At 36.9% G+C, this 23,336-nt stretch overlaps 1 protein-coding gene across 8 annotated transcripts in view; it reads right to left on the reverse strand.

The window, feature by feature from the left end:
- LOC112053498 (supervillin) overlaps positions 1-23,336 on the reverse strand; it is a 273,459-nt gene that overhangs the window by 7,104 nt on the left and 243,019 nt on the right. For 7 of the 8 annotated variants that reach the window (XM_052885955.1, XM_052885958.1, XM_052885959.1 and 4 more), the window contains 9 exons: positions 16,999-17,109; positions 11,478-11,650; positions 8,530-8,708; positions 5,752-5,920; positions 5,232-5,383; positions 4,515-4,675; positions 3,756-3,868; positions 1,744-3,413; positions 1,172-1,270 (listed from right to left, as the gene is read on the reverse strand). In XM_052885955.1, coding sequence (XP_052741915.1) covers positions 1,172-1,270; positions 1,744-3,413; positions 3,756-3,868; positions 4,515-4,675; positions 5,232-5,383; positions 5,752-5,920; positions 8,530-8,708; positions 11,478-11,650; positions 16,999-17,109 — 2,827 coding nt within the window. The remainder of the gene's footprint in view (positions 1-1,171; positions 1,271-1,743; positions 3,414-3,755; positions 3,869-4,514; positions 4,676-5,231; positions 5,384-5,751; positions 5,921-8,529; positions 8,709-11,477; positions 11,651-16,998; positions 17,110-23,336) is intronic. The other variant, XM_052885956.1, reaches the window with a different exon arrangement.

Consider the following 23,336-nt stretch of genomic DNA (forward strand, 5'->3'; position numbering starts at 1 on the left):
AGAGATAGGTACTTCTCAAGAACTATTGCCATAACATTAAAACAACAGTTACTTATTAGAATTTAACAAAACAAAATTATTGATTGGGTATACGGACGGAAGCTGGAAGGGCACCATACCTTTGCAGTGGGCATTAAGAAAGAGAAAGCTAAACCACTTAATACGCGTCCAAGGGATATTGACAATGTAGCGGTACAGCTTTTTGCGATGTCTAGAAGTCCTAAGGTACAACGGTGAGGGAAAAACGATCAAATATTAACGAGAGGGCGGCAGCCACAAGAAGCAAGAAGGGCCCACAAGAAGCAAGAAGGGGCCACAAAAGTAGCTGAAGCGCGCGACAGCTGCTTGTGGCCGGTGGTCTACACTTGCAATCGGTGGCTGTTACTTTTCGACTCTAACAGGTTTACTGAGATAAGAGAGGGAGGGGTGCAAAATCGCGCGAGTGGCGTATAGTTCAGTATCAGCGTTTAGTGGCCGGTGCGGGCCACAAGAAGCAACGACGAATGTAGCGTGTGGCGGCCACCAGCGTCAACCGTGTGCGGCGAGTCCATATAAAATGTATGGAAATATTTGTTGTTGTGGCCAGTGGCCCGTGTGCGGGAGCCCTTACTAGATTCCGCACACCATATTTTTGATATAGGCTAGGCTTGACTTCCATCATGCCTGATCGTGAGGGATATGGAGGTGTATAGTGCAACATGGAGCGACCCAAAGGACCATATTACCGCAGGACAGGCTGCTATTGACTATCTCTTAATCAACGGTATTCATAATATACAGATTGCGGTCACACGGTGGTCCGCATGTGCATGAAGAAGCATTCTAATGTCTATTTACCCCTGACTTTCCGTTTTTCCTTAAGGGTATTTTAACCCTTAAGGAAAAACGGAAGCTGAAAAGGCATTTTATATCTTTGCAAAGTGTATGAGGAATGAGGAGTTACACCGCTTATTAAACGTCCAACCGATATCGATTAGAAGCGATACAGATCTTTGCGAAGACTGTCAGTCTATTTATTAGTCCACAGCCCATAAGTGCTAGTTTTCTTGAATTTTCTGTTGCGTAATTTATTTCGTGTCATTAAAGAGGCTTCGTTAATGCAATCTGATAATGCCTTTATTTTTTCAAGATGTAAATATTATGAAGATGAAAGAGAGATAGTAAATCTTACCGGTGTTCCTTTCCGCGGGCTCCAACTCCCCGTCCTCCCCGCGCGGCCACCAGCCCTGCCACACCCACACACACGCGCCGTCGTCCAACAGGAACAGAGCTACGATAACATACATAACAATTACAAACGTAGCTAGATATACATAAAACAATAACATGTGTAGCAAAAATAATGATAAAAACACAATATGTCCTCTTTGCCGAGTTGACAAAGCCGAAATTTCGATTTAATGTCTGATATGGCAAGCATAATGGAGGTTTGTTAAAATCCGATTGCACAACTTAAAACAAAGTTGTTTGTGACATGCTAACAAATCAACAATAAATAAAAATTAAATCTATCGCCCGCTTAGCTCTCGTCACGGGCTGTCATTATATTCTACACCCCTGTAATCTGTAATATGTGATTTGTCTATGACTATGATAGAATTACTCTTCAATAAATAAAATCCAGACTTAATTATGACGTTAGTCCGTTATTTAAGGTCTAAAGTAGCAAATAAAAGTTGACATATCCAATTAAAGAAATTATTGATTTAAATTAAAAAGTATGTAACTAAGTTGTTTACATACCTGGTTGCGAAGCCGAATACAACTCCTTTTGTTCAAAAGGAAAGGGTGTCGCCAGAGTCTCGTGCCGAAGCGGCGACAGCACCTCATTGGCCTCGAACTGGCCCCCGAGGTCCGTGAAATGGAACAGCCTAGCGGTTATGTCTCCTCCGGCGTCCTTCGTCCCACTTAGGACGGAATTGTAGTACTGTTTGTTGGTCACGCCCAAACCGTCGAGGAACTCCTTGGATTCCTCGCCTTCTTTCATTTCAACGATCTTCACCTCCTCACCTCCGAACAAATGATTCTTTCGCGCGACTAACTTGTTCGCTAGATCGAGAGCGATCTGTTTGGTGTGTTTCATGCTTCGCGAACCGTGCCACACGTAGGAGCACGACTTCTCAGTATCGACTAGAATTAACGACCCTCGGCTGCGCAGTTGGCGAACCGAACATGGAACTTGTAGCATGTAGGCTTCGTTTGGTATATTGCCCCGCGTCACAAACAATCTGTATCGGCTTTTATCAGTCCCTCTCTTGCCTTGATGGATTACCAATTTTCCTTGGAAGAGATTCAAAAACGCCGGCGGCTCGTTCCCTTGGGCCACTCTCACTTGGGGTCCCTTTTCTCTATCTAATTCTACGGTAAGTAAAGCTGCAGCACCCTTCTCGTTGGACGAAGCGTCTTTCCCCTGCCAGCAGAAATACGCGCACCGATCTCTGCCGGTCAAGTTGTGTTTCGACGGTTTTCCGTTTAATTCACGACCAGTGACCGTGATCTGGTACTCCCATCTGATAATATAACTGTCTCCAGAGAAGAATTCTCCGATTTCCTCTTCGCTGTCGACTTTTTGGTAGTCGTACTCCTGTATGACCCACTTGCAGATAGATTTCGTCTTGATATCGTAGTAACGCATCGATTCTTTATCATAGTAATGTGTCCCGCGACCGACATGAGACCCTTCTAATATGAGATCAGGGTCGTGGTATTCGTTGGACCACATTTCCTCAGCGTCGCAAGGAGTGATTTCTGTACTATTGGATTTGTATTCTTGCGGTTTGACCTTGATTACGCGGCTGTAATCGGGCCAATCCAGGAACTTCTCCTTGAATAGAATAGTTTCCATATGCTGAGTGACCTTGGATAGAATGGCCCATTCTGGTCTGCTTTTAGCAGCTTTGTTGGTAGTATTAGATTCTGTTCTAGCACCTTGATATGCAGCGGCGTTTAGGGGATTGATATGACACTCTTCATAGTTGTAACCCTCATCGAACAGTTCTTGTGCCAATTGCGCGGCTCGTCTGCGGCTTTCGAGTGGAACGTTCTTTCCGTACCAAATGTACATTTCAGAGCCGTAGTCAAATACGATGACTTTAGATTGGTGCAACATGGCAATCTTTGGCAATTGACCCCAATACTCTTTAATTGGCACCAATTCATCGTCCATAACTTCGTAACACATATTCGTTTGTACGATACACGACTCGAAGATCTCGTCTTCATCAGCGGAGCCGGTCTCCGCCGGACTGTAGTTCTCTATTTCCTCGGTTACGCCGAGTAGGGACCAAAATTGATTCCAATGTTTGTTAGAGAAATTTTTGGTTTGTTCGTCTATTTTAATTATTCCATTTGAGGTTTTGCAGCCGAGATCTTTTGTATTTAGTATATGTTGTGCGATATCTGTGCTTCGGTTTCTAAAAAAACAAAATTGGGTCAGTATTAATGACAGGAAATTATTTCAGACAATCAAATAAATTGTTATAGATTACAGTAAAATCACAGCTTAAGCTTAAGCATAAACGTTTATTTAATTAATTGATTATAAACAAACTTTCAAAAACACTTTTAGCCAAGGTCGTTTCACAGGATGGAACCTCTTAAAAATCTATTATGTGAAAAATTATAACTGTAAAAAAACTTTAACTAACTTGTGTAGGTAATTTTATAACAATTAAATCTTAAATAGTGCTCAACAACAACAATTAATGTATTAGCTGAGTTTACCTCATTTCCAATAATTATTATTTATTGTTTACCTTTCAATAACATTGGCATAGAGCCCGATGTAAAGGAAGAGCTGGTCGGGAGTGACCAGCAGGAAACAGTCGCCGCGATTCACGTTCGTGTGAACGGGCTCCACTAGGCGAGTCTGCAAATAACAATTTACCATTGTCAAAATATGTAATACATATTAATATTATAAAGATATTTTCTTGTTTGCATTGAATAGGCTCTGAAACTACTAAACCGACTTTAAAAATTCTATCACTGTTAGGAAGCTAGATTATCCGCGAGTGCTATAGGCTATATTTTATCCCCGTATTCTTACGGGAACGTAAACCACGCTGCTGAAACCGCGCTGGGTCTGCTAGTATTAAATATATGTTCCGTCAGGAATTATCGCCAATTATTCGAGACAACTAAATATTTGCGAACTGTTGGTTTAAAAAATTGCTTAATGCCTTTTAAAATTGAACAAACGATTTTGACATACAACTATGTATATACGAGTATACAACTATGTCTCGAGATTTGTGTCGCAATGTTCTGCTATGGTCGATGCCCCATTAATTTATTGCGTTGGGCATCGTTCTATAGTCGATGATTTATCACTTAATACTTTAGTAGCTTTTTCCGTCAGTTACAGCTTCTTTTGAAATAATATTTATACAGATAAAGTTAATGAGGTTGTAGGGGTAATCTCAGGATTATGAACCGATTTTGAAAACCTTTGGCTTTCACCAATAGACAGCCCCGTTACTAAGTGAGTGATACAATGGGTAAGAGTGGCTGACCTGCACCCGTCTCCGTCCCTTCACGTGCAGCAGCATCAGCGGCTTGGTGCCGTGGCTGGGGATGTTGGTGGCGGACGCGCTGCGCAGGGCGACGTTCGAGAAGTCCTCTTTGCTAGCGAGCGCCGCCAACGCCTCTGCCGCTAGACCACAGTTGGCTGTTACTGTGAACAATGATCAATATTATTAGCCTATTTTTATAGCGTGAAAGGAATGCAATATATTCGAGAAACTCTGCGACAACTTATCGTCCAAAATTTCTCAGTGCCTGAAGACAAATTCTTCGAACAGTGCGTGTTGCCAATAATGACATACGGATCCGAGGCTTTGTTGCCAACTATGGCCCCAAAAAGAAGGCAGGCGATGGAGCGTACAATACTCGGATGTTCTCTGCTTGGTCAAATCTGAAATTTGGAGATCCGCAGAAGAACCAACGTCACCGATATATAGATCAGCGATTCGCGAAGCCGAAGTTGTTAAGGCAAGAAACATAGTTCGAAATGACTATGGACGTTGAGGTCCCAAGGTGTTGCAATGTCAACCCCATATCGGAAAACGTACACTGGAAAGTTACTGTACTGGTACTGGACTGATGATATCAAGCAGGTTACGGGTAGCCGCTAGATGCTGGCGGCTCGAGACTGAGATTTGGAGGTCTATATTCAACAGTTGACGTTTAAGCTACTAATGATGATGATGATAAAGAATATACGAACTCACTTTTCTCCTTAATCAACTGGTCGCGGATAGTGAGCGGCTGCGCCAGATACTCCTCCCGCAGGTCGGTCCTAGCGGCGAGCGCTCGCAGCGGGTTGCGTGAGGCCACGTGGCGCCTCTCGCGCTTGGCTCTGCGCGCCCATTCGCTCGCTAGCCTGCAATACATAACTTAGGAATCATGTGTGTGCTCAGGAACTCCATGATCATGTTCCTACCTACCCCTTCTACCACAGAACATCGAGACGCCGTAATGGGTGGCATCTATATGTCGTTAACATCAAGATGGCAGACAAACGTTTCGGGTTCCAATTCCACGCTTTCAAAAATCTTATTCGAACTTGTTAAAATTGACGTATAAGTATGACAAAATCATACTTATACGTCAATTTTAGTCGCTTGCGGCGTAGTCGAGTTGCTATTTTAGACGGTCGATTTTTGCCTGCTGCCTAGCCGTCCGGCGAAAATCGACCCGTCCTTTTGGGGGAGAAGATAAATGGATTTCTCAATACAATACAATACTCACAGCTGTCTGGAGCCACTGTCGATGGCGTCCAGATCAACTTCCACATCGGCAGACAGCGTGACCTCCTGCTGTAGCGCCGGTGCGAAGAACGCCTGGAATGTCTCGTCGTCCGCCCGTGGAACTCTGACGGCACACCCAGATTTCTCCGCCCCCGGTGATATTTCATCTGCTGACAAAATAAATTCATGACTCGAGTATTCTTCCCGAAGATATTGTAGGTTATGAGTTCGGTTAACACAGTATTGGCACACACAGGGAGTATGTGTCTGACTTGGATTTCGTTTATTTATATAGACCTAGAATACAATAAAATTGGTGGAAGCCCATGTGATTATTTTGTTAAAGTAACTTGTGTATACCTGATGCAGACCTAAAAACAAATTTGTACACCTATCCAAGTTTTTGACTGTTTATTTGTCCACGAAACAAATAAATAACCGTTTTTATAGCATGGATTCGTTTAATCAAAAATGGACCTATAAAAAATAAGTTATTTGAATAAAATCCACGTAGACAAAGTTGCAAACATTATATAATTGAAACTATGCATGTTAGATCGTATGTAATAATTATAATTATAGTATAGAATGTTTGTTATGATGCGGATCGATGGAGTTGTTATTTTATTATCAGGTTTCAACCTTGATCTAGAAGATTTCAATTTATTGTACGTTAACGTTAACGTATTTATTTACAACTACAAGTAGCGATATGTTTATTCAGGAAACCATATCATTCTGGGGACACTGGGTCATCGCAATATCTAGAGTCCAGCTAGGGGCTAGTATAGAATTTTTATTTTTTATGTTTATTTTAAATAAACATCCTACATCTCTTGTAAGACTAGGATTTCTTCAGCATTACTTCTTCTCACTTCGGCTCATGGGGTGGTTGGGTTCGATTTTGTTTATCGATTGGTTGAATAGTCGGCTCTCGGCAGTCCTATCTGCCACAGTGACCTGTGGTTGGAATCCACGTCCAGGTGACGTCAGAAAACCGAGACGTCTTCGCTAGCGTACAGGTTAAAAACATGTTGAGAATTTTAGCAGTGAATCATTTATAAGTGTGTTTACTATTCATTATACATACTTATAGTTTTGAGCACTGGTGAGTAATATTTAAAAGTGTGAAAACTGTGTATCTGGTTAGGTACGTTGTGCAAACTTGAAGAACTTGGATTATTTTCTGAAAATGTTGAGAAACAGAACGTCTCATGTGAGGTGAATCATTGTATATTCAGGATCGTTCATTTAATGGATTCAAATAAAAACAATGTTAGAGCATTTTCCAAAAACAGTAGAGGCCCGAGCAATGGTTTCCATAACACATTTTTTATAGTTGACATTTGGATATTAATAGAATAGTTGAAGGTATGAAGACAAGAAATTTTATTATTCTTGCCTATCTTCTATGCATTCGTGTTAATTTTCAATCAGAGTCGATTGGTAATTTCTTGGAATCGATCCGAATTATCTAAGGTCCGGAAAATCTTATAGTACACCATAATGTCTTTACCCGTTTTAAGTAGGTTACTGCGTAAGTGGATGTTGTGTTATATTTTATAATTGCTACATTTTTTTCAGGATACATAAAACACTATAATTATTATATTAATGAAAATATGCGGGTTGCCATTTTGTAATAATACCAATCGCAAACAACCAAAGGCGGAATGGCCTCATGCCTTTTAGCACATCCGTTGCGGTCGACTGCGAAATGCATTGCCATTGCAAATGTCATCCGGCAGGAATTTATGGGCTGCACCTCGACTATAGGATGCGTTGTTCGGAACAAACTGCAATAAAGTGGCTGAAATTCAATCAGGCGAACAGTCTAACTGCATTGGGTGTTTCAAAGGTTTATCGCTATCTAGGCGGTTAGCGGATTGTGTGAAATGGACGTACTCATTGGAGGTAGCGGATGTAGGGTTGAGTTGATAGAGGTTATTTTTTCAGGAAAAAGAAGCTTTTTGTAGCATGCTTTCTATGGTAAGCGTAGATTTAGCCTAAGCTGGAATAGACTTTTCTAGAATATGACTAGTCACTCTTAAAAATACCCAAGTTATAATCAAGAAACGCACACTACTAAAGGAAATTCCAGACCCTAGCAATGCATAGAAAAGAAGACACAACATGCTTTGTACTAGTCATGGGAATATCAATAACATAGGGATAATAACGTATCCGGTGTATTGCAGTGCGATGGTAATGTACAGTTACAGCGATCTTAAGGACTAGTAGTACCATTTTTTTTTTATTGTGTAAGTGCCGTAGGCTCCTTATGGGACCTCAGCGGCGTCACCGGGGGGTTTGGGCGAGCGCAGAAGCATCGCCTGATGGGGCCCGAAGGCAGAAGCAGAGTAGATGAGCGGAATGGGTGGATGGGCTCTCTAAGGGCGTCTCCTCTGAGACTCGGACCTCGGCTTAGAGGACCGTTCGGGAAGGCCTGAGTGTGTCCCATATTAGACCATATTTCTGCAGCTTGCCATTACTTGAGATTATAGTCAAACGAGAGCCTCTCTAGAATAAGAATATTATAAAGAGGTAAAGTTCGAGAGGTTGTAGAGGGTAATCTCTGGATCTACTGAACCGATCAAAAATTCTGTCCAATATAAAGAAACGTTATTTGTGAGTGGTTTATGCTATATTTATTTATCCCCGCATTCCACTGCTGGACATAGGCCTCTTGTATGGACTTCTAAACAACGGTCTCGAGCTGCCAGAGAACTACGCGGGTGAAATCACGGGGCGTTCGTTAGTCTAGAATAAAGAAACTTACTCTCATCAACCCTGCTGATGCTCTCGCTCACAGAATGGCTCCGTTTGAACGACTCGCGGTCGATCTTGGGCGTCTCCTTGGGTTTGATGTCGACGGCCGCGCTCATCACCGCACATGACGCCGACCGCAGAGGACCCGACGCGAAGCCGTTCGTGGGCGACGTGGGCGCTTTGCGGGATCTGTTGGATACGACTATGTTATCTATATGATGATTCAGCAATAAATTATTATGGTTTAAAAGATTGATGGACTGTGACTGTAAAAGAACATATTATTTCCAAAACAATAAAAAGTAATATAGATGATATGTTTCTGGATATGATGGATGAAATAAGTGGAGTGTGAATACGAACAAAATGTTTGCAAAAGGTGAAGATGATGCAGTGACAGCTGATGATTGGAAAACGATAAAAACAAGTCCAAGAACTTGGGTACTTGGGTGGGTGAAGGTACGTGTATAAAGATTTGTATAAGAGTAAGCAATAAAGAATAATTATCTATAAAAACAATCTACAATAAAACATAATCTTTGCCTATAAGAAAGAAATAAAAATATTACGATCATCCAATTCTTAAATATGTTTGCCACTTAACCTGATTATTTGCTACAAAGAAATTAAAACTTAATTAAGTGGATATATAATAAAATTATACATAGTACGTCTGTACGTACCTATGTACTAGTATCTAACCATCAAACACGGTCATACATCATGTTAGTAAATGGCCCGTGACATAAGTATTGCTGTATATAGTATTAATTCTGATATAGTCTAGTTCTGTATGGATGACGCATCTAAGAAAATGGATATAATCAATCTTAGTCATAGCAAATTGTGACATGCATCCGTAAATATACGGTAGCTGTGGGTATTCTCAAGTGAACAACTGATTAACCTAGTTATCAACTACAATACAAATATATTTCATAGAATAAGTAAATGTGCGATAAAAATACAGTACCTACTGAGTACATAATTATTTTATAAACTAAAATCCTCCGCTGCGTGTATATGTTTGTCTGATCAAAATAAAATCAAAACTACTGTGCGGATTTTCATTCGGTTTACCCAGTAAATAGAATAATTCATGAGGAAGATTTCCGTATATAAAATGTTAAGGCATTGTGTGAATTGGTTAAAGTAACAAGTTTTGGAAATGTTGAAAAAAGCCAAGATCTTTCATCAAAAACGCTGCTTCTTCTTCTATGATAGTTCTTCTTAAACGAGTAACTACACAATATATGGGATATTCCTCATTTATACAAAAAAGATTGAGAGTTACTCTCTTTAAAGGAAATCTCAATAGCAGCCCAGAGTTGGAAAGTTGATGGTGCTACATCCCCTTGCTTAGGAGAGCATTTAAAATCGTCTTTATCATCTGACAGTGATAGTTATAGAGTCAAACAAGACCACTCCCCTCCCCTCAACTATAAGTAGAAAAGCCTGGACTAATGATGTTAATGATGTTTCCAATATTCCAATTAAAAATATCCCATACAGGGAAAATATTTTCCCTAATTCATCCAAGTCTGATTTACGACTTGAAACTCCAGCGATGAAGGTCCAAGCCTTATATGGTGCTTCAAGTCATACAGATCGAACGCAAGCGATAAACGACATAATTTCTTTATTTGGTTATATAAGCTAAATGGTTGATACAGAACTGCGTGTGGTCACATTGTCGGCGGATGTACGCAGCGTCGCCTCGATATAGGGCTGCCATCATTTTAAATATAGTATTTTTCTGACCAAGCTATAAAAAATATAGTACGCTTAAATAATTATCTTACGAAAAACACAAATAATAACTTATATTTATTTTTTAAACACTATATTTATTTGCACTTATTGCTTTTTAGACTAAGACTGCTTTGTTTGTCTATCCGTCCGCCTGTCACCAAGTTGTATATCATGAAGCGTGATTCAAAATCAAAATTTCACAGATTATGTTTTTCTGTTGAATCTGTTGCAACAAATACTAAAAAACAATAAAAGAAATGCACGCACTTGACCAATTTAATATTATTATTATATTTTTTGTAACTTAAATGTAAAGGCAAGTTCGTACAACTTTACATGATAGATTTATTTGTAAGATTTCGGTGTTGAAAATATAGTATTTTTGCATACTTTATATTTCTTCAACATTATATACTCGTAGTACACAGATCCGAAATATAGTACAATACTATATATTATTGTACAGTTGGCAACCCTATTTGAGACCAAATCGCCTTGAGGATAAATTCAATTTATCAACAGCAAGTTGCAACGCATTGAAGGATAACGCGCGTATATAAAATTCCTTTTAACTGCGGCGTGTGAAATTTTATCGATGTGCGTATATATTTTTTTAATAATTTGTAAAACTTTTCCTGTATTAAAAAAAAGCTTTGTTCTCAAAAGTTCATTGTCCTGCTACCAAGGCGACAAATTCCCATTCTCTTTAACCATAACATTTTTTATATAAAAAACTATGTACTTATTCGTAATATATATCTTTTTACATCTTAATTTACATGTAATCGATCTTTAATATATTCTTTAATCGATAGCAACGTTTTATAATAGAACGTAATCTGATGCAGAAACGCAACAATTAAGATTCTTGCTATTGGCACTAATTTTTCTTTGAACCTCTTGTAGCTATAATCAGCTATTTTTATTGAGGGCAGATCTCTTCATTTCAAGACTTGGTGCTAAGAATCACTACGCTATTCCAATGCGGGTTAGTGGGTTTAGGATGACAATTTATGTATTTGACTATGTTACGAGTAGGATCTCTGCAAAATGTTAAATCAATCCATTTTGCATAATCTAGAAGTATACCTACTTCTAGATTATGCAAAATGGATTGATTTAACATTTTGAGTTCCCATATTAAAAATCTTGTTCACGCCACAGGACTGACCTCATCCATGACGTCACTGACCAGTAGATACACACCTGAATCTGTTGGGAGGTGGTACAGCGGGCGTCACCACAGGGGCTGCAGTGGGTGGGGTGGTCACCGGCGGTGGAGTGATCGGCGGCGTGGTCGTGGTCACCTTGTCGCGTTCCAAACGACCGGCCACAGTGAACAGCGAAGCGTCGTTTTGTGGTACTCGCTTGCGCCATCCCTACAAAAAAGAAGATTTTAAGAATTTTAAGCACTCATCATTTCCATATCCCAAATTATGTGGCATAAAATTTTCTGCTTCTTCCATTCTCTTACATTACGCTTGACTTTGTATATTCCTCTTTAGTTTTTCAAACAAAGAGACATTTGAGGGTCTGATACTTTGCTACCAGCTAGCTACATTCCAAAATCACCACTACCCATACTTCATAACTTCTTACCGAACCTATTTATCTATTATAAGGTTTACTACTAAGGTTTCGTTCTATATTACAAGCTCGATGTTTACACAAGACAGAACTTTATGGATTTAGCAACAAAAGACTCGTTTCCTTATAAAACACTTATTAAGCTCACAAAGCTTATTAATATTTACAATTAGAATGTGGTTAGCGAATTCCACGTATTGCATTATAATCAGTATGCGGTCAATGACTCATTATGGCAAAGCTCAGTGTTACTCATGTTGCGTTAAAATGCCTGCGCTGTGGCAACACTGACATATTTACGAATTATTTGTGCAACTGTTTTGACAAAAAAAATATTAACCTAACGCGATAATATAATTAAAATTAAGCGATAACGCTTAGAAAAAGGTTTTTAGAACATTTACAACCTAATAAAATTATAGTTAAAACCGAAAATGTATGTGGAAAATTCGAAGCAGTGGAAATTTGGGTCATCCTGAAAAGATTTGATAATTTCTACTGAATATGCTATGAAACTAGCAACACTACATAAGATAATCGTTCATAGAGTTGTTTTATATTATTCTTCTGATTATTATTTTTGTATTGGAAGTTTCGTGGTAGAAAACTAGTGCAATGCAATCAAAATCAAAGTAGCGGCGTCGCTAGTTTGATTTGTGTGAAGTTTGGCAATACAAATTAGAAATTGATTTTTTTATATCGTTACGTGTTATAGTAAAACTAACATAGAATATTCTTAAAAGTTTTGTCAGCATATAAACAAATAACGCAACTGATTAAAAAGTTTTCGTATGTAATTTGGTGAAAAATATTGTTGTTAATGTACTTCACATGTACTTCACTCATAAAACGTGAAAGTAATAAAAAGTTGTCATAAAATTTAGAAACGCGAATCACGTTTATTTATCTTATGCAAGTGGCTTTTCATAGATGAAACAAACCACTAAAGAAAAGATTACAAACGTGTTTGGAGATGGAATTTTTAATTTTGTCATAGATTTACAACACATAAGTAGATAGTGTGTAATCGCAGGATTCGTAAACCGTTTTATGTGCCCCTAAATCGGAGCCCTTGACGCATACTCACGCTACGATAAATACGCTTGTGTGCGTGTCGGCGAGTCGAATTAACCTAACTCTAAGCTCACATAGTCACAGAAGTGGGTTACGTTTAGGAGTGAAAAATTGTTAGTTTTTGCGGTTCTATAGCTTATTAGTCTAAGCATTTCGTACAATGTATGTAGTGCATACCGTAGTTTATAGCATTGTGCACGTCACCGCCTTTATGCACTTAGTCAGAAGCGAGAGACAGTATTATTAACGTAGGTATAAACGTAGACTTGGTTCTTGACCGAGTTCAGTCAGTTTCGAAAGACGGAAACAATATTGGCAATATAGGTCGAGCCAATTACCAACAAAACAATACAAAGCAAAAGCGTCGCCTTGATATTTCCACAAATCCTTTGCACATTGACGTTAAGTATACATTTATTAGCACAATTTAATATTGCAAACATTGGCTGCGCAAAGGCTGTGATCTCAGACCGATTATTGTATAGGACCTGCCTCACTAGACGTTACTTTTCTGTCAAAGTATATGATCAATGATCTAATGCGATTATAAAAACTGTCTCTATAGTATCGATGTTAAATAGTTGTAATCGTGTTCGTCGGTTAAAGAACTCCGTAAAAATACGTTTTTGTGTAATTGAATTATGTAAAAAACGGGCCAGAACTTCTAGTTTATTATAAGATATATACCAAATCTAAGGTCGTTTTTTCAAAAAATGACAGACCATTTTGTTCGTGACTATGAGTGCGATACAGGTCTATAATTGGTCTGAGGCTGTGAAGCGAATAGCTTTTAACCGGCTTTAACGGAAATGTCTCAAGTAATAAACACTGTTTTTCTTTTAAATGTCCGACAAAGGGAAACCAGACTCTAATAGAAGGCCTTCACTTAAGAGGAACGTAACTCAAACCATTATTAAAATTTACCTAGATGTCCTTATAGTGAGTGCATCAAAAGTGGCTCTTTTTAGTAATATGCCTCATATAAAGTTAATGATGTTGATATTTATATCACCCGTAGAAGTCAGTTTGAAGTAGACGAGTGATTTGGATCGTTGTTGCAAGTATACGGGATATAGTTACTCGTAGATACGGGTTCACCTTGAATCCGTTTATACATAGTGCGACCTTCACAAGTCTCCGTGATCTAGAAAATTGTGAATAGTGTGATCATTAAGAATGTGCAATTTGCAATGTACAATATTGCGATTAGATAGAAATTACGATAAAAAAAAGATAACTGATATGCATATCAGCCAAAGATTTTATATTATATATATGTCATTAGTGCATCGAAACTGAGGCGGTCAAAAGTGACTAATTGTCTTAATTTCATTTCGTCGCATTGTAAACGACGAAAGTTATTTTAGCAAATAATATTGTCTACAATTTCGAGTTGTGTGTCCAAGAAGTGTAAAATATATATATACAATATACATCTATATATATAAAAGAAAGTCGTGTTAGTTACTCCACTAATAACTCAAGAATGGCTGAACCGATTTAGCTGAAAATTGGCAGGGAGGTAGTTTTGAGCCAGGAGAAGGACATAGGATACTTTTTGCGGTGATTTTGTAGGCACGTAACATATCTAATAGTAGAAAATATTTTATATCAGCTCATGCATATTTTTGTTTGAAAACAAAGCAACGTTTGAAGATGTATGGATTCATGTAAATTCATACAACGATCGCGTTCATCATACACAAACGTGAATGCTTGCGCAATTTAGATCCGAATGGTAAGAGGCTCGGCGCGTGTGAACTAGACCATTAGCGTAATGTAATGTATCGCTAAACAGAACTGATAGCATCTCGTCAAATGGTTTGCGTCTCTGGAGATCATTTGGAACTGTACAAGAGTCTCTCTAACGCTGCACTACAAAGTAATAGACTAAGAGACAGCAACAGAGAGACATTCGTCATTCTATAAAAGTTGAACAGAAGACGATATTGAGCTCACTTTTTGTATCAGAAAAACTTTCTGATACAAAAATTAAAAATTTACTAAAAATCTTGTATGTTTTACTAGATTATTCCATTAGAATCATTGGTCAACAGTGAAAATTTGCTGATTTCATTAATTTCATATTAATTCAACTTTGCGTATTCCACTAATTTGGTTAGCAATTGTTTTCGAAAACGCGTGATGTCAAACAGATCCGATCAAATAGCGCAAATGCACCTTTAATTTAGCTTATTTGGGAAATTTGTTTTTTTCTGAAAAGTGGACTTATGAGATCTCCTTGTATTTTCCAATTTATGGCCAATTTTCAGCTCTGTTTCGTTTGAATAATTTTTGGACCCGAGTCTGTATGGAGACTGGGTTTCTCCTTTGTAAACTTGTGCTCCTGCCATAGGTAAGTACATGACCTCAGACCAAACTCCACAACTAACTACCGTATTTATTATCTGACTCACTATCGACGTTTAAAAAATGACGAATGTCTGGCTGTCACTGTCTCACAGTCTATGATCATATGATCAAATGGTTTGCGGCTATTTAGATCATTTTGAACTGTACAAGCGTTTATCTGACACTAACGTTTGCACTACAAAGTAAGGTACAGTGTCCGAAGTTCTGGAGCGTGACTGTCTGACCGCTTTCTCACTGTTTAAAACATGCAAATTGGAGTTACTTGGTTCGGTCCGCGATTTAATTAAACGCAGACTGTCATATTCCGTTCGCATAACAATATAACATTTAACACATTGTAACTATGCAATATTGTACGTTCAATATTTTTTTTACACACTAGCAAACGTCCGCGACTTCGTCCGTCTGTTATTCAGTTATTTTGCAAATCCTGCGTTTACTGTGGATTTAGGGTTCAAAATTATCTAATGGTCTGCCCCAGGAACCTATTTATCTCTTTACAAAATATCATCTAAATTGTTTCAGTCGTTTAGTTGTGAAAAGCTAACAGACAGACAGAGTATGTTGTGTAGGTTCTGAGAAATTATTAGATTAATGTTATAAAATTTTATTAACTTTATGTTGTAAATCTGTCTAAACTATTGCAATTAATATTAAAGTCAGATCGTCAGATTAGTTGCGGATTTGCAATAAATATTTTATTATACTCTCAAAACTGTAGTTTATTAGACAACTGTGAAGTTTTAAATTTGTTGAGCTGTTTTATGAAAGTCAATCTCTTACAAACCAGTTTTAAATAAAATTATTTCAAACTACTGCAATGGACTGAAGATACCTTCACTAATTAAAAACAATGGCGTTGGATTACATTCAAATTACATTATGATTGAAAATATTTATACTTTAAAAGTATTAAAAGAATTATATTTCTCAGCTCACTCGACCCGATTTAAGTTAACATATTGTATACACCTATGCATCAGCCTATGACACAGAAATACAGAATTTCGGTCGTCGTGTGTCATAGGCATAGGTGTATACTACAATATGTTAACTTAAATCGGGTCGAGTGAGCTGATCATATAATTATTATGATCGAAATTCACTTCCAGGTAAGTTCGTTTGATCCTTAATTATAAAGTACTTTACAGAAACTTGATATTGTTATTAATCTGTATTTTCATAATTTCACCTCGTTCAATAGTCGTTGCATTTAAGTGTATCTCGAGTCAGCTTACCATTCTCTAATTCTCTACTCTCTAGTTGTTGATAAATATCTACAGTTGATAAATATTAAAAGGCAATAGGTTTTAGGATATATGTATTACTAAATTACTAGAATAGACTACTAAAAGGCCTTCGTGTATCTAGAGTTTGTTTGTTTATTCTTCACACTCTTCCTCTGTTTGTCAGAACTTAGTATTAAACATCATTTTAATACTAAGTTTTTAATTTTACTACAGCTCAAATTATTGTAATCTTCGTTCGTGAAGAGATGGTAGTTGCAACACAAAATCATTTAAAGATTTTAGCGAAAATGCCGTTTCAACCTAAATATATTAGTATGAAAAATGTTTTTTACTCAATAAATGATTTGATTTGATTTGTCAGAAATATCAGTAACTGGTCTAAGAATACTTAGGTTACTTTTAATGGGATCCATATTGTTTTTTTAATTAAAATATTAAATTACCTGTGCAGCTGTTTCCAGTTTATTTCTGCGGTCGGCTAGAATATTCGATCCTAATTCATTTTCATCTATAAGCACCTTCTTCTTCTCATCGACTGCAGCGTTCAATGATTCCTGTAACAAAGAAAATATGACTATAGATTTATATTAAAATCAAAGTAACTTTTTAAAAGGTAATACAAATTAGTTTCTAATTTTAAAAAGCTTTAACAATATAGCTTATAATACGTGTACATATTTGTAAACGTATTATTGAGTGGCCCATAAGAATCACGTTGTAAAATGTAATTGGAATATTAATTGTTATACTTCATGATCGATTTATCTGTATGCATTTGATGATGATAAAAAATACCATTACCAAAGTATTTCCGCCACAAGCAAAGTGAAAGTCAAAAAGTTTATAAATTGATGTGTTAATTATCTAAAACCACTTGTACATCAACCCAACACAAGTGCAAATTAACACAATATAGAATACAAGTGACATAAGCTTAATTTTTAACTTGTTATAATGTTTCGTAACCACCATCACGATAAGGGTTAAGTCACACAAGATATCACGTTGCAAGTGTGAAAGATTTTAATCATTTCTGGCGCGGTAAAAAGCTTTGTTGTTACGTACACCTATGAGAATAGCAATTAGTTTAGACTCACAGCCTGAATATTGTATAATAGACGGAGAGCCAGCGACAGACAGACCTATGTCATTTTATAAAAGTGGAAATTTGTCAACTCATGCTCCTACCATAGGTGAGTATGTTACCCAACTAAGGAGTTTGAACCGTGGTGGCTTTGGAATGTAAGAGGTAAGTATATTTTTTTATTTTCCTCGGCAATATATTTGTAGCCGAGGCGGCAAAATAGTCGCCAGTCACTTAGTTCGCAGCAACCCTTCAAAAATACTATTTAAGATAAAACTTTAAGGGCCTCTTGCAAAGAGTTGCCATTAAGCTATGTGTCTGCTGAATGGGGATATGATTTCTTATATTATGCGAGGAAATATAAAAAAACTACTCTTTTACTTAATAGGTTGAAGATCCTTAAAACCCGCTACCTTCCAAAGCCACCATGGTCCAGACTCTATAATTGGTTACCATACTTAGTGAGGAAGAGCTGACAAACTTTGGGCTTTTATAAAATGACAAAGGTCTGGAGTTCACGGGCTCTTAGACTATAAGTTATGATAAAGAACAGAGGTATGCCTTCGAAACTGTACGTATAAATCATATTGTAACATTATTTATAGTAATAAATATATAACATGCCTGATTGTCTACCGTATCGGTATCGAATTTCTTGAATACAGGTTTAAGTCCGCCGTTGCTGGCGTTTTTCGTTTTCAACTTTAATTCACCGATAACTGAGCCAAAGTTCAATCCAGTAGGTAATCCCGACTGTTTTTCAAGACGGCGAAGCAATAAGGGCTTACTATCTTTATCTTCCTTCTCGTCATTGTCTTTTAAATCGTCTGATAAAGTATCAGATGTACTGTTGATATCATTTAAATTTTTCACTCGGTCAGCAATTTGATCTATAGATTTCTGTAGCTCTGCAGCCCTTTCGGTGAATGGACTTTCTTCTCTACTTCTACTTAAACGTGGTAATACTTCATCTATTTTACTAGATTCTACTGAACATTCGTTTAGAGACAGATTTTGTATGATAGATTGCAATTTATCATCGTTCAAAATAGTGTTTTCCAAGAATTCTACAAACCGCTCTTTCGGTGGACTTATTCTTTTTACTAATTTTTCATGTTGTTTCTTTTCATTTTGCTGTTTAAGTAATAAACTGGGTGTAATTAATTTTTCTTCTTGTAATATTTGCGTGATTGGCGTGACGTTGGTTTGTACAACTTCAGGGACAGTGTTCTCTACAACGAATTCTTGTTTAGTTTCATATTGTAATGGTGAACTGAGAGAGATTATATCTTCGTTTTCCACGTTATTAGATTTTGAAAGCTTGTCGCTTTTGGATCTGCGTCTCAAATTCAAACTTTCAATCTGACTAACATTTTCCGCCTTAGTATTATCTAATTTAGGTTGAGTTTCTAATGACGTAAACTCTATACCGGACTTAGCTTCATCATTTTCAACTGCTATTTCTCTATCTTCGCATACCGGTGCAGCAGCTATCACAGTGGTTTGAAAGCTCTTCGCAAACAACAGCTTCCACACGAGGTACAAAAGCGCGCCAAACGCAATGATCACTCCGTAAAACATTTTGAATTATCAATAAGTCCAATCACATAACTGACTAGATTACGTTTATGTATATTGACATCGCAAGTATGTCGATTCGCTCCATTTGTAATAAAGCAATAAATTGTTTTTGCACACAAATATCACAGATTGTTTACATCCATTACGTTAAAACTGATCATTAATAAAACATAAACGATGCACAATTGATGTTAACAAGTATAACCATTCTGTATAAAAAAGGGCAATTAAAAGTTGACGAAACATGCAGTTAAGTGGAACGCGAGGCGAGCGCAACGAGAGGTTGACAAACACAGACTGATCGACCAGTCGGTAGCCATTATCTGGCAAAGAGCGAATGTGACTCAGGCGCAGATCCTAGTACCACGGTAAACACTATCGACAGAAGCCGTAATAAATGACGCATCACACACGACGCTAGAAGTGTAAATAATGAAGGTGCGCCAAACCAGTCCATATGTGTATGCGTAACCTTGACAGGTGAAAACGCACCGACGATCGACTATTGACCCTTTTTTGTTACGATCAAACCTTTAATAGGTTGTTATATATAATTAGTCGTAAATTCTTCTACTATATAATTTGCCGAACGCAGATTAATAAATAATTCATGAAACGAGATTTAATTTGTAGGATAACTTGTTGTTTCTTTATAGAACAACAAAGGTTTGTTGGAACGGAAAAATATGATAGTAATTGCAGATAAATCAAGTGCAGCAGGACATAGTGACCTTTACGATAACAAACGAAGCCGAGAGGGTTACAAAGATAGAATACACAATAGAAACAATGTTGTGGTCTTTTAGTTCAACAATTCACACTGTGATTACAATTTTTTTTTAGATAATGATGTAGTTTCCGCCGCATACAGAGCGCAAACACTCTATTTTCGGCATAATAAAATTTAGGTGACGACCGCACCTCTCCTAATATGAAAACTCGTCCAATCCTAAAACGTTGAAGTAAAAAATACACAAAGGTAATTAAGCTTCAACACAACTTTAGCTTCTGCCGCATTAGTCGCTCTGATTCGTTAATATTTTTATATAGGAAAACTACTGCGTACTGACTGGCATAGAAAGTAATTTCTTTTAAAACGAATAGTGTAAGACAACAAATTCTAAATTTTGACATCCTACAAGTACACTGTATGACGGTGAAACAGTATCACGACAAAACTCAAAAGATCCTCAAGTGCATTTCCACGGAACAAATTAATAAAATGACTGTCATTATATTCTCTTTGTCTATCAACTCTATATTTAAGACTAGAAAGGAAACGAATAACTCCGAATGGATCTTTTGGATCATCGACAACTTAGGCCTTGAAAGCGACCAAATCTCAAGTGACGATGCAGTCTAACTTAATAACGGGCAAACTGGAATCTTAGGAACACATGTAATGTACTGAAATGCTAAATTGTTTGCCGTTATTTCTTCGCCAGTAAGTAACGATGGCCGAAACCTTCTACAAGAGAAGACGACTAAGTCAATAGAAGACTGGGAATGAAATTTTTGGTTATATTTGTAAGCAAAGGAATTCCCAGCTGAAGTCAAAGAGGTGAAATAACGTGTGCTATGGTTATAAAAATAACAAAGAAAACATTGTCGGCCTTCGTTCAACGAGAATTGCATTCAATGGCAAAGTAATAAATAATTTATGATCAATCAAAGAACGATATGAAAATTATCGACAGTCCATGTAAATTGATTAACGACTTTATTTCTTGATTACATACCACGTTAGGAATTACAAAAAACGAACAACTAGATAGAGTCAGATTGCACTTGAGATTTAATAATTATTAACTTACCTACGAGTAATATTCATTGCATTAGTAATAATTTTAACTACGCGTAAAACAACTTTAGAAATTCATTAGAGATTTTAAGTTTTTTACTTTTCACTAAAGTTTACTGTGTTAGTTTACACCAATATTAGCGAAAATAAGATAACATCTGAGGTATTCGAAATTGATATTTTTCATGGCCACAGAATACACAAGCTTAGAAGAAAGAAAAAAATATGAACAGCTTCCCTAGAAAAAGAAAAAAAAAAAAAAAGGATCACATTATTATTATAGGACTCAAAGGTGATTACAAATATAAGAAAACTATTTTCGAACAAAGGTTATGATTCACAACACTTGTCAGGACAACTTAATTAACAAATCAAACTGTAACGAAAATAAGACCCTAGAATGGCAGAGAATGACCTTGAGTGGAGTCACGTACTTGTGAACGATGTGTGTAGGGTTAAAGGATCCTTTGACTGATATCAAACACTCCCCTTTTCCACTCAAGTCACTCTACCCGCCTATCCTAAGTAACCGATTAAGAATTACACAACAAGAGATGTGGTCGGCTCAAACGCCACGAGCACACTGAAGCCAACACGAGATCGAGCGACGTCATATCCGTCACAGACTACTATTTCCAACACTAAACGGCGATAACATTATTGGACATGAATTGGTATGCATACGAAATATCTCTAACGTAGAAGATCGAGACTAATTTCCATAAATAAACATGATGATTAGATAACCAGATTACAATGTCAAGATAACATAGAGATAAAAAAAAGATAAGCGAATCCGATGAACACTTGCATTCATAAGAAAAAGTAATTAAAGCGATTATCAATTACAATTGAAGAGGTACAATATCAAAACACTTGTTAATGAATCATCCCACCGAAATGATACAATTAAACACACGTATATATATTATTATAAAAACGAAATTCACAGTTAAATTACAGTTAAATTTTATGTTAGAACCGTAAAAAATGACGCGGAATTTCACCGGATATGAAATTACGGGTTAGATTACAAAGCACTTTTCAATTTAGATTCGCAACGTGAAAGCGAAACTTCATTTTTGAAATTGAAATTCGTGTGAGGTCGCGCGCGCGCACGTCCACCGAGACCGTCAAAACAACTGGCTTTGACTCTTTGAGTTGAAAGACTCGAGTAGCGAGGTGCCGGCCAGTCTGACGAGGGATTCATGTGTGTGTTACGAATACCACAAACGAAATTTTAAATTGAACCCCATTATTCATTTGTTACGTGAAATGAATACAAATTATAACACCGGCACGTTGGTTGTGTTGTATGATAATTCGACAATTTGGATTAATACTGAAATACTAGGACAAATGCAAGGGACTACGTAATTAAAAACCAAGGATTTTTTTATTTTACTATCTCTGCTGTCCGGAGTTCGGTTTGGGTTTGTTTTTAATTGTTTTCTGGTTGCACGTGATTTTTTTACTGTATCTAAAACCTACCGTAGATTCTAAAGATTATCGCAAAAAGTTTTTTTTTTGCTTTTTTGAAATTTTAATTGCGTCCAACCAGAAAAATACACTTCTATTTTTTTCATTATTTTTTGTTCATAACTTAACTTACACCTACTTACTTACTTTATTTGATTCAATATGATTTCAATTACTTCTTAGGAATTCTTCACTGATCCAATTCCGATTACCCAACAACACAATATATATATAATATTGAAAACATTAATCGAAGACTTATAAGCAGTCTTTAGCTATAACTACTTAGTAGGTAGATAAAATAGATGCTATGTTAATTTTATCTAATATATTCAAATCAAACCCACACACCTACGTAATCGTATTCAACGAATCCCCACAATATGTTCTGATATTGTAAAGGTAATTAGATTTTTTTTTCTGTGCTATAAAATATCTAACTTTTGCACTAATATTTTATTGACAACGGATATCCGCTCATTAAAGCAAATTTCATAATAAAAATATTCCCAACAGCTATGAAGTTTTTTTATCTCGTAAAATTTATTTCCAGTAGCTTTTAACCCGTTGGCCAAAATTTATAATTAGATTTCACCTCCACGCCAAATAATATGTAGAGCGTCTAGGACGGTGATGGCGCATAATTAGAATTCATATGCAGGAGTAAGTAACATTTTTTTTTTAATTTATGTTTTCAATGTTTTTTGGGATCCAATAGATCTATACCACTTATATTCATGATATTAAAAACACTTACAAAATTAACGGAAATATAAGGGATTTCCATCTAAACAGAATCACCTTTTAGGAAAAACTCTCTAGGTGTGTCCTGTCCA

The sequence above is a fragment of the Bicyclus anynana genome, chromosome 15, assembly GCF_947172395.1.
Source record: "Bicyclus anynana chromosome 15, ilBicAnyn1.1, whole genome shotgun sequence".
In the NCBI taxonomy this organism is placed as follows: domain Eukaryota; kingdom Metazoa; phylum Arthropoda; class Insecta; order Lepidoptera; family Nymphalidae; genus Bicyclus; species Bicyclus anynana.